This window comes from Delphinus delphis, chromosome 1 (genome assembly GCF_949987515.2).
Source record: "Delphinus delphis chromosome 1, mDelDel1.2, whole genome shotgun sequence".
NCBI lineage: Eukaryota > Metazoa > Chordata > Mammalia > Artiodactyla > Delphinidae > Delphinus > Delphinus delphis.
In genome coordinates, this window is record NC_082683.1 from 108,748,326 (window position 1) to 108,761,297 (window position 12,972).

Genomic DNA, 12,972 nt, shown 5'->3' on the forward strand with positions numbered 1-12,972 from the left:
TTTTCACAATATTGATTCTTCCAATCCAAGAACATGGTATATTTCTCCATCTGTTTATGTCATCTTTGATTTCTTTCATCAGTGTTTTAGCCTGAGAAAACCATAATTCAAAAAGAGACATGTACCACAATGTTCATTGCAGCACTATTTATAATAGCCAGGACATGGAAGCAACCTAAGTGTCCATCGACAGATGAATGGTTAAAGAAGATATGGCATATATATACAATGGAATATTACTCAGCCATAAAAAGAAATGAAATTGAATTATTTTTAGTGAGGTGGATGGACCTAGAGTCTCATACAGAGTGAAGTAAGAAAGAGAAAAACAAATACCGTATGCTAACACATATATATATTTATATATGGAATTCAAAAAAAAAAGAATGGTACTGATGAACCTAGTGACAGGGCAGGAATAAAGATGTAGACATAGAGAATGGACTTGAGGACACAGGGCGGAGGGGGAAGCTGGGGCGAAGTGAGATTAGCATCGACATATATACACTACTGAATGTAAAATAGTTATGGGAAGCAGCAGCATAGCACAGGGAGATCAGTTCAGTGCTTTGAGATGACCTAGAAATGTGGGATAGGGAGGATGGGAGGGAGGCTCAAGAGGGAGGGGATATGGGGATATATGTATGCATATGACTGATTCACTTTGTTGTACAACAGAAACTAACAGTATTATGAAGCAGTTATCCTCCAATAAAGGTCTATTAAAAAAACAACAACGGTTTGGCTCTTTTGGAAGCCATTCCTACCTGCATTAAAGTATTACTGAACTGTCAGGCATCCTATTTATAGTTCTGTTCCCTTTGACTTCACATTTAAGTGGAAAGAGGTGGGTGGTGAGAGGCTATTTGATGTTACTCTTCTCACCTTATAAGAAACTGAAATTTTAGGATTGAAATTGTCACAAAGGCCTCTCAAATTGTAGGGTTCTTTCTACCCTAGGAAATGTTTTTCTAGACTTGCGATCACTCAAGTCATCATCATTGAGGAAATCCAGTCATAGTCTTTCTGTGTGTTATCAAAGACCTAGTCTACTCTTCCCTGGAAAAAGACATTGGGGAATACCTAATTCACCAATGCCACTAAGCTAGCTTTACTCCCTTCCTTCCTTCCTTGTGTGAGGAACTCAGACTGATTTTTAACACCAGTAGGGTTGTAGACTTGCTTTTTAAGCAAAGGAATGATGATGTTCTTGAGAAATTTGGGAAGTTTAGTTTGAGAAGTAAGTATATAAGACCAGGTTGACTGAATAAGACTTTCTTGAGACTGCCTGCCCTTAAGAGAATGTGTGGTCTTGTCTGAGGGAAAGACTGTTTTCCTTTTAATGCTTTTGTACTTAAGAAGGAATACTTGGTAATATGTGTGATTCATTACAATCAGTTATAAATTTGAGTGATAATTATAAGAAGAAAACTCATTGATCAGGATCATACTCATCCCTGGACACTATTTGATAGTGGTTAGAGGCTTTGCTTTCAAGTAGGGGAGGGATCATAGGAGGAGAGTTGTGAGAGAGGAGTTTTTAAATTATTGTTGCATTTAATTTATACTTCCTAAATCACAGAAGCATGGAAAAGATTCTTCCTGAGATTGAAGGAAGGGCTTTGGTGTATACATTCTCAGTGACTAAGTCTTTATTGATTTATTTATTAAATTGAAGTATCGTTGATTTACCGTATTGTGCTAATTACTGCTGCACAGCAAAGTGATTCAGTTATACATAAATATACTTTTTTTTGTATTCTTTTCCATTATGGTTTATCATAGGATATTGAATATAGTTCTCTGTGCTGTACAGTAGGACCTTGTTGTTTATCCATTCTGTGTATAAAAGCTTACATCTGCTAACACCCACCTCCCACTCTATCCCTCCCGCAACCCCCTCTCCCTTGGCAACCACCAGTCTGTTCTCTATGCTCAGTGACTAAGTCTTGATTACATGAGTAGATGACCTATTTTGTGCACATTTAAATTTTTGAATGATTTTTGCTAAGCCAGTAAATGTGATTTGGGGCTAATTTTCCCATCTCTGCATAATTTGATATGTTCTGAGAATACAAAGTAACTTAGATTATTTGATGTTTTTGGATTATGCATCCCACCACTTTCCTTTATGAGGACACATATTTAAGAATTACACATACATACATTCATTTCTTCATCAAATATTTACTGAGTGCCTACTGTGTGCCAGGCCCTGTTCTAGAAGTTTGGCATGCATCTGTGAACAGTAGACAGAAATCTCTACCTATTTCTTTTTTATTTTTAAAATATTTATTTATTTATTTAGGCTGTGTTGGGTCTTAGTTGTGGCACGTGGGATCTTTGTTGTGGCATGCGGGATCTTTTAAGTTGTGGCATGCGGGATCTGTAAGTTGCGGCATGCAGGCTCATAGTTGCGGCATGTGGGCTTCTTAGTTATGGTGTGCGGACTCCTTAGTTGTGGCATGCGGACTCCTTATTTGTGGCATGCGGACTCTTAGTCATGGCATGTGAACTCTTAGTTGTGGCATGCATGCAGGATCTAGTTCCCCGACCAGGGATTGAATCCAGGGCCCCTGCATTGGGAGCTCGGAGTCTTACCCACTGGACCACCAGGGAAGTCCCTCTACCTATTTCTTTATGAGGATTATTAACTGTTTATATGAGGAGGTCCTTAGAGTACATTTATTCTTCAACTTTTTGTTAACCCTGTTTTAATGATGGAAGGGAGAAGAACAAAACTAGGGATATCTGACTTCAGGAAAGGAGTTTTTGCAAAAATGATCTATTCGGTAACAAAAATGTCACTATTGCTTACATCAATTTTAGATCTTGTCTTTGGAAGTGTGGTTCACACACAAATATTAGTCACATTGCTTTATAATCAATTCTAATTTTTTACATCTCTCTCCAAATTTGCCTGCTTGTTCATTCACTTTACTTACCACATTGGCTTTGAATGATCTTTCACTTTCTGAAAATAAAATCTACCCTTAAAATCTGGTAATTGCCTCTGAAGATATTTAAAACAATGTGTTGGAGGTAATTGTAATATCAAAAATAAGATCATGGACCCCCTGAAGGCAGTAGCCCTCTTTCGTACATATAATTTCAGGCATCTTTATTAAAAGTAAATCTTGTTTTACAGTGACCTTGAACATATATTCTCTGTTAAGTGTGTATCAGAATATACCTAACCGGTATCAATCTGAGCCTGACTGTAGGTGATTCTGTGATTTAATTTGCAGTAAGTAGGCTTTTTTTTGTTCTTCACCCTCACCAGGTATACAATGTTTACATGGCAGGGAGGCAGTTGTGTTCTAAGCGGTACCGGGAGTTTGCCATCCTACACCAGAACCTGAAGAGAGAGTTTGCCAACTTTACATTTCCCCGACTTCCAGGGAAGTGGCCATTCTCTTTATCAGAACAGCAATTAGATGCCCGACGTCGGGGGTTGGAAGAATATCTAGAAAAAGGTAAGCCAGGCTATTAAACTCTACTATCTTGAGTAAAAATAGGGTCTAGGTATATATTGCAGCTCCTAAACTGCATAGCTAAGTTTCCTGAAACTCAACAGTGAAAGTAAATCAGGTTTTTGACTTAGGTGTTGAATGATCTGAGCTTTGAAGCCAAGAGTAAAATGTTCAGTACAGCAATTAATAGCCTATTTTATTGACTTGCCAAACACTTAACAACAACAGAAAAATGCATAATTATTTTTTGATGCATTAAGGACCTTTATTTATTTGTAGGGTTATATTTTTGCACACAGCAAACATATACAGACTCAGCAACATGCTAAATTGATTTGGGAACTAGATGGGCAGTATTTAAGACATTTTTATGAAAGTGATTTTGGTTCACTGGCATGTCCTACTTGAAAATTCCTTATTCCTCTTACACGTGTCCATGGATAGGTTTGATGAGTTGTAGGTAAGCTAATGTTCCCTTTTTCTAAGTAGGTTATAGGTAGAAATATTAAAACTTATTTGTTATCTCAGGACCTCCAAACAATACATTAGGAGTCTTTGGATGTGGATGCTGAAACGTTTGTCTAGAAAGGCAGGGAGAAATGACACAGATCTCCTGAATAAGATGGTTCAGTTTGTGGCTCAGAGAAGAGACCTTGTTTTGCTACGTTATAGTTACATAATTTGCTAGGCATGCAATAGGCTTTTCTTTAAAATACTAATTTAACAGAATAATGGTCTTATGTGGTATTTAATAATTCTGTGTCCTTGTAGAAGAACTAATTGACCTAGTTGAATTTTTTTTAAACTTTGGTAGAGAGCTTTATCCCTGAAGAAAAACCATTTCCCCCATAGAAGGTAGTTAAACTTCATCTATTTTTAGCTTTTCTCTAACATGGAATGGCCTCCTAACACAGCCTTTGGGAAATGAGAAAGAGTACAATTTTTTTTTAATAAAATGAAGTAAAATCAGCAGTGTAATTTATTATCCTCAGGAGAATGTTAGGAAATTAACTCTCTTAGATTTAGATGATTACCTACCTACCTGCCTGTTTTCTTTTCCTTCCTTCTCCCTTTCTCTCTCTCTCTTTTTTTTAGTTGTAGTTGTTTTGAAGTTAAAGTTAGTGAGGTGAGAAGATGAGAAGATGTGCTCAGCTTAATACTTGATTACCTACCCATTTTTTTCCAAAGTGGCTTTAAATGCTTATGATTCTCTTACTGGCCTGCTCCTAGGCCAAATAGATATTTTTCTTTGTATTTTAATTTTGTGTTTATTCCTAATTGACCTTACCCTTGCTCTATTGTCTAGCTTATTAATAGTTAACACAACAAAAAAAAAACAAAACAAAAAAAAAAAAACAAACAAACAAAAAAAAATAGTTAACACAAGACAGCAAAGTTAGATTTACTGAACTTTTATTTCTCTTTTACAGGTAACTTCCTTTGACTATGTTTAATGTTTTTAATAAGCTACATCTTTGTACGTCTATTATTCCTCTGTTCTGGTTCATATTTATATAAATGTTTGTTGTGCCGTAAAATATCATGTGTCAGGGATGGCATACTACCTCAGCACTGCCTGCTAATGATGATTTATACTTAAACCTTGATATGTTCTTGACTTTATATTCTTGATTTTAGGGCCTCATGCCAGATTCTGTCTTTGTTTTCTATAGTGTGCTCAATACGAGTCATTGGTGAGAGTGACATCATGCAGGAATTCTTATCAGAATCAGATGAGGTAGGTGAATACCCACTATAGTGACTGTTTACCTCTTGGCTCCTTGTGGGGGAAAATAAAGATATCGATGATGGATTGAATTGCCATAAATTCTCTAAATGACTGTTTTTTCAACTTCCTTTTGTTATGTGTCCTGCTTATCCTTCAAGACCTAGTGCTAGGTCCACCTTCTCTTTGAAGCCTCCCCTGATATTCAGGGGATACACATTGATTTTTCATTCCACCAAGAACTTCCGCAGTCAGTACACATAATTATCACCTTGTTGCTATCTCAGTCTCTAATTTTTTTTTTTTTTTTTTTTTTTTCGCGATACGCGGGCCTCTCACTGTTGTGGCCTCTCCCGTTGCGGAGCACAGGCTCCGGATGTGCAGGCTCAGTGGCCGTGTCTCACGGGCCTAGCCGCTCCGCGGCATGTGGGATCTTCCCGGACCGGGGCACGAACCTGTGTCCCCTGCATCGGCAGGCGGACTCTCAACCACTGCGCCACCAGGGAAGCCCTCTAATTTTTTATACATATAGTCAGATGATCCCTTTATAATTTTACTTTACTAGATCATGAGCTACCTGTAGGTAAGAGCTAAATCTTTTTTTTTTCAGCTTTTTGAATATAATTGTCAAATATGAATTGTATATATTAAGGTGTACAACTTGATGTTTTGATATCTGTATACATTGTGAAATGATCACCATAATCAAGTTAACTAACCTATCCATCATCTCATTACCATTTCCTCCTCCCTTTTCTCTTCTTTCCTTCCTTCCTTTCTTCACTTCAGATCTACCCCCTTAGCAAATTTCAAATATAGAATATAGTATTGTTAACTATGATCACCACGCTGTACATTAGATCTTCAGAACAAGAGCTAAATCTTGAACATCTTTATATTCCCAGTGCCTTACCACAATGTCAGGCATTTTGTAGGTGCTTAATAAATATTAATTAAATAGAAGAATGACTATGTAATGCTGCTGTATTAAATAGTGTGTCATCCACTAATTATTTTATATGTATATGTTTTATTTCCCCAGGTAGATTATAAGTTTCTTGCAGACAAGGGCTTTTATAACAAAGTAATGCTTAGGATGGTTTTAGGCAATGAATAGTAGTTTTTTTAAAGTGGTAAATGAAGATGGACTTGTTTCTAAATAGTTGTTTCTCTGTAATAAAAATTACAAGGTCACAAATTTGTTAGAAGAATGTGTTAATTTTCAAAAGCAGTAAGAGAGAAAGACTTCTTTCGAATTAAGGAGGAAAAGAATTGTTTACTCTTTGCTAGAAGAAAATTGGACATCAGACTAACTCAGATTCCTGAGTTTCATCAATTTTTCCTTTCAAAGGTGTCATGATTATTTCAGGGTTCAGAAAGGAACTTAGGATGCCTCTTGAGCCAATCTAGCATGCCTAACCATTTAAAACCAGAGAATATTTGTTGAAACTACTGCTTTTGGTTGTTTTCTTTTCTCATTTGTGAGTTCTGAATGTTTGAAAGTAAGCCAAAAATCTTATCTGTGTTTGACCTAGACTGATTCACACAAGTTTTCTGTTTTGAGATATGAACACGCTGGGTTCAACATATTTCTTTCCTCCCTGTTCATCTTAAAGGTTAACTTCTGCTGCAGCCTAAAGTCAGCTTTATGACTTGAAATGTATTGACTTATGTCTTTTTTCCCCTTTTCATTGGAACTCACTTTCTTTCTATCACAAGTTTAGGTTGTTTAGCTAGCATGTTGCAAGGAGAATGAGGATATACTGGGTCATAAATTCTTTTTTTTTTTTTTTAATTAATTCTTTTTCTGCCTTTTCCCCAGAACTACAATGGTGTGTCTGACGTAGAGCTGAGAGTAGCATTACCAGATGGAACAACAGTTACAGTCAGGGTTAAAAAGAACAGTACTACAGACCAAGTATATCAGGTAAATTAAACTTGAACAAGTAGCTTGACATTGGTTGGTTTAAAACTAAGAAAGATAGATTAAATGAGTTAATACATATAAGGAGCTTGGAGTATCTGGCATGTAATAAATTTGTTAAATGTTAGCTGCTGCTGTTGATGTTATGATTATTAACGTGGAAGTACTTTGTCCTCCTTGAAAGAAAGATACAATAAATATCCCCAGGTTGTAATGGTTGTGATTAGCACCCCCTCTTTTTAATTGTAAAAGACTTTCTAATGTATGTGAAAATAGAATAGTACAGTGAAACTCCATGTACTCATCACTCATATTTAATAATCCTCAAGATTTTGCCACATTTGTGTTATATATCCTTTTTTCCTTTTCCTTTGTTTAAATATTTTAAAGCAAATTCCATGTTTTTCGACCTGTGTATATTTCAGTATACATCTCTAAAAAATATGGATGTTCCTCTTACATAATCACAAAGCCATTATCAAACCTAAAAAATTAACTACTTCCATGGTATTAACTAATAATAAATCCATAGTCAAGTTTTCCCAATTGTCTAAAAATGATTTTTAACAGTTGATTTGTTATAATTTGGATCTAAACAAGGTCCTTATGTCCTTAAAAAACATTTGGTTTTTATGTTTGTTTTAATATAGAGCAGTCTGCCTTCCCTTCCCTTCCCCAGCTTTTTTCCCTTATGTTATTGTTTTATTGCAGAAATTGGGTCTGTGTCCTGTGGAATGTCCTGAATTTATTCTGAATTTGTTTGTTTGCTTCTTTTGTCTATTTGTGTCATTTAATATGTCTTTCTGTCTACTTATATTTTCTATAAATGGAATTTTTCTCTAGAGGCTTGATTAGATTCAGGTTCAGCTTTTTGATGAGAGTACTTCATAATCGGTGCTATATACTTCATATTGCTTCTCAACCGGAGGAACACAATATCTGGTTATCCACTTTTAGTGATTAATCAGTAGGTTTACATGGTAATAACCTGATGTCTCCATTGTTAAGTTCTTCACTGATCTTTTATCCAATAAGTGTATCACTGATGATTACTGTCCTAACCAGTGATTTCATTAAGGGTTGCAAAATGCTGATTTTCCAATTTTCTCATTTCTTCACATTTATTAACTAGAATTCTTCTGTAAAGAACTTCCCCTTATCAACTGAGGCTATTTAGTATCCTGAAATACAGTTTATAGGAAAAGGGGGATAAATATTTAATTCTTCCCTTTTATTGCCAGTTTTTGGCATAAAGGATCAATGCCCTAGCTGATTCCAGTGATGTCCAATGAGATAATTATTATTTTAGTGTCATGTGGCTTTTTAGATACTCAGTATGATTTAATCAAGAACATATATTCTTTTTGGTGCTCACATTGTTCTGTCTTTGGTCAGTGGAATCTCCTTCACGTCTGCTCCTGTATTTTTGTGGTGCAACCCATTTGTTTATGATAGCATCCTTGCTTTTTGGCAGAACAAGATGCTCTGGGCTCATCTTTGTATATTTCCTATACTAGATTGAATCAGTCATTTCCCCAAGGAGTCTTTCCTTTCAGTGAGGAAAGATCATGATCCGGGTGCTGGGTATAATTGTTTCTTTTAGGCCTTTTCATTGGTCTTTAATCCTGATTTGATCAAGATTTTCAGGGAGACTAGTGGGTTTCTGGATATTAGTACTTATTTCTCCTTTGTGGCAAACAAAAACTTTACCCCCCAAATATTTACTGTATACCATGGCAAAGGATATGTACAGGATCTGAGGTATTTCAGAAATTATAAAATGGTGGATTGATTGCAAGGAAAACATTAATTTTATGTAGCTTATTGATGTTTTATTTCATTTTCAATACTTCTCTAGCAAGGCCTAACTTTTTCTTTCACTTCTCTCCTCACCCTGTTACTGAGACTTCTAGCTATAAGCCATTTTCCAAACCTTGAGAAGATTTCAGTTTCTATCTAGTGCAGTATAGAATGATAACTTAGAACACTTACAGTCTCCAGTTTCTGCCTCACATCAGGGATGAACCTAGGTCTGATACGTGAGTAGATACAGGAAGAAGGATATCATATTTGGTTTACTGAGACACAAATACTCAATAATTTTCTCTTGTTTAATTAACACCTTATTTATACATTTTGGGATTGATCTTGAAAAGGAATTTTGGTACTACTAGTTTGTGTTTTTTGCTTTGTGTTTTCTTGTTATTTGTATGTAATTTCAATTTTCCTTTATTTGCATATGGAGTCTTTCAATTTCTTTTTATTTATCATGTTGGGACCTTAGTTCCTAGAGAGAAGGACTGATACTTGTTTAAAATGTCTCTGTTGTCCCAACATTTTGCTATTTTCACATGGATAAGGATGATGATAATTCTTAGGATATAGAGGTCCCCAGCATGAGACATCTGAAAAGTAAACAAGAATAATTTGTGAAGTATGAGCAAAATTGATAAACAATGTTTTAAGCTCAAGAACCAAAGATATAGATCTTGTATGTTAACAGCCTGTATATTAAATGTAGGCTGAATGTGTGAGACTAGATATTTAAGAATTTATTTTCTTTTTAAAATCTGTCCTTATGTAGCACATTTTTTGTAAGTGCTATTCTAAAAGATCCTCATGATATGAAGTCGTATTTCAGAGAGCAAAGCTGATATTTAAGGAGAGACTGTTATTAGCTTTAATTGGAGGGGAGAAACTCATATTTAGAGATCATAGCTGTTTGGATCAAATAAAGATATTTTTCTCTTTTATTTCATGCATATGTATTCATACATACAAAAAAGAGTAGCTGTGGACCATGAATTTAGTTTCTATGAAACCAAGATGGCAAAACCCTTCTCTTCTCCCCACTCCTCATGCATATACCTGTCTTTTCCCACAGCACTGTCTGATTTTGTTTTCCTGAAACTAATCTATCCTGTTTACACTTTAGGCTATTGCAGCAAAGGTTGGCATGGACAGTACGACAGTGAATTACTTTGCCTTATTTGAAGTGATCAATCATTCCTTTGGTAAGTGCCAGTAACTAATATTACGTTTTGTTTGAGGATATTTTATCCTAATACTAAGAAACTGAAGCTCCCAAAAGCTGTCAAATTGAAACTGTTTGCCTAGAGAAGAAGATCTTGAAGACAAGGGGCAATCCCACTAATTGGGACTGTTTCTAACAAGCAGACAGGACAAATCCCATTAAGCATAATGCCACTAAGGCTAGATACCTGATCACCCCTTTTTCCTCTGTTGGCAGTATCAGTTACTTACACCCAGCACTGAATCAGATACTTTCATGAGATTTTTAAAAATCAGAGTTCAAAATTAATATATTCCAATGAAACAGCCTTAAAAAGAGGGGATTTTCTACTTAGCCACAGTTTGTTTTAGCGTACTTTATGGTTTTTGTAGATTTTTAAGAATAGCTTTTTGTTTTCAGGAGTTAGAAAGAAATATGTTGATTAAAAGCCTTTGCTTTTTAAAAAAATTAATTAGTTTATTTATTTTTGGCTGTGTTGGGTCTTCGTTGCTGCGTGCGGGCTTTCTCTAGTTGCGGCGAGTGGGGGCTACTCTTCGTTGCAGTGCGTGGGCTTCTCATTGCGGTGGCTTCTCGTTGTGGAGCACGAGCTCTAGGTGGGCGGGCTTCAGTAGTTGTGGCACGCGGGCTCAGTACTTGTGGCTCTTGGGCTCTAGAGTGCACGCTCAGTAGTTGTGGTGCGCGGGCTCAGTTACTCCGTGGCATGTGGGATCTTCCTGGACCAGGGCTCGAACCCATGTCCCCTGCATTGGCAGGTGGATTCTTAACCACCGCTCCACCAGAGAAGTCCTGCAAACCACTTTTGACACGTTTGATCAGTCACAGCACCTTCTCCATACGTTGCACAAATCTTTTTTTGCGTTTCAGTTGCACTTTTACCTTTCTTGAAATAATAAAGCATGATATGCTGAAAATGTTGCTTTTTTCTTCCATCTTCAGTATTAAAATGGCTACACAAAAATTCACCAATTTTGATAAGTTTTTTTAAACGCATGCTGATATGATAGCTGTCACAATACAATCCGTTTCGAATGAAGTTAAAGACAACTAAGCGCTACTGGAGCCATTTTATGGAAAAGACCGAACGAACTTTTTGGCCAACCCGGTGTTTAAGTTTGTGTAAACAGATATCCTCTTCCTAGGAAGTTTTATTGCACTGTGACAGAGATTTTCTCTTATATATTCTTTTATAAAAGCTAGGGATAGTTGCACTGAGACCACAAAGGGGAGGAAGTTGGAAGGCTTGCTTTAAATGACAGATTTCCTACGGTTTATGGGTCTTTTCCACATCATATATGTACAGGGCTGAGGCCAGAAACAACAGATAATATTGACTGATCAGAACTTCCTCATCCCGGAAAGGGAGAGAGTTTGGTAGATTTGAGTCGCCTTGCCATCCCAGGTCAAGGTAGAACAACTTTGATTACCCCTAAAGCAGCTATCTCCCGATTGTTTATTGTCTTCCCAAATCTCTACAGTCTAACTAGGCAGATATAAATATTACAAAGGATTGCTAAGGATCCAGGACACTTGGATTCTAATCTTACCTTCTTCTCTAAGCTTTAGTTAACAAATAAAATGGGAAATATTAAATCTGTCTCTTGCTCTGTTATAAAGCCAAGTAAACATCAAGAGAAGAAAACTCCGCCTTTTTAAAGAAAAACAATATAGAAATTAAAAGTGGTAGTGTTTTATACTGCTTGAGCATTGTTAGGAAGAGGAAGTAAGGCTACCCAGAAGTCACTTTTCTTTGGTAAATGTCTTAGACTTGTGGGGGGATGTGGAGAGCCTTTCAGCTCTTAACAATAAAAGCTGTTCATTGAGAACTGCCACATGAGAGACTCTGAATGCACCATAACTGGGTAAGAGGGGGAGGCTTGCTGTAAAGATGTTCAGTGGACATTGCTGTAACTTAACTCAATTATGGATCAGATTTTTTTAACTGACTTTGGAGTAGGTGATGTCTGCAAAGTCAGCATGTTAACTGAAAGGCATGTCATTCAGGTGAAAGATTTCAGTTAGCTTGAGGCTCAGTTGGCCAGTCATATTAGAAGGCGTAGATTTGGCTAGGCAAATTGATATTTTGTGGTCCCAAGGCAGAGCTCCTGGATGGAACTAAGCTGATGTGCTGGTTAATGATAACCTCCATTCTTGTCTGCTTTACACAGTTCATACTAGGGAGATGCCTTGTATATCTTCTCACTCTAGCTTTCTTTGCTTTGTCTTCTCTTTAGTACGTAAGCTGGCACCTAATGAATTTCCTCATAAACTCTACGTCCAGAATTACACATCAGCTGTGCCAGGCACCTGCCTAACCATTCGAAAGTGGCTTTTTACGACAGAAGAAGAAATCCTCTTAAATGACAATGACCTTGCTGTTACCTACTTCTTTCATCAGGTGGGTGAACTGATCTCCCTGGAAAGGCCTGATTTCTTTTTCTGTTTGTATGTAGTGGTCATTTGCCAATACAGTGTGAATCCTTGAGTAAGCTGTTTTGTCTCCTGGATCTTAGTTAAATTTGTAAAATGTTCTGTCCCATTTTGACAAAAGATAAGTTTAAGAAGGTGGGGGGACTTCCCTGGTGGTGCACTGGTTAAGAATCCGCCTGCCAGTGCAGGGGACACGGGTCCGAGCCCTGGTCCAAGAAGATCCCACGTGCTGCAGAGCAGCTAAGCCAGTGCACCACAACTACTGAGCCTGTGCTCTAGCGCCCACAAGCCACAACTACTGAGCCTGTGTGCCACAACTACTGAAGCCCACACGCCTAGAGCCTGTGCTCTGCAACAAGAGAGGCCATCGTGATGAGAAGCCCTCACA

General features: G+C 36.9%; 1 protein-coding gene across 2 annotated transcripts in view; it reads left to right on the forward strand.

Moving 5' to 3' along the window:
- The window catches only part of SNX27 (sorting nexin 27), an 83,664-nt gene that overhangs the window by 49,297 nt on the left and 21,395 nt on the right, over window positions 1-12,972 (forward strand). For both annotated transcript variants that reach the window (XM_060029936.1, XM_060029942.1), the window contains exons 3-7: window positions 3,284-3,476; window positions 5,147-5,211; window positions 7,022-7,126; window positions 10,059-10,137; window positions 12,389-12,552. In XM_060029936.1, the coding sequence (XP_059885919.1) occupies window positions 3,284-3,476; window positions 5,147-5,211; window positions 7,022-7,126; window positions 10,059-10,137; window positions 12,389-12,552 (606 nt within the window). The remainder of the gene's footprint in view (window positions 1-3,283; window positions 3,477-5,146; window positions 5,212-7,021; window positions 7,127-10,058; window positions 10,138-12,388; window positions 12,553-12,972) is intronic.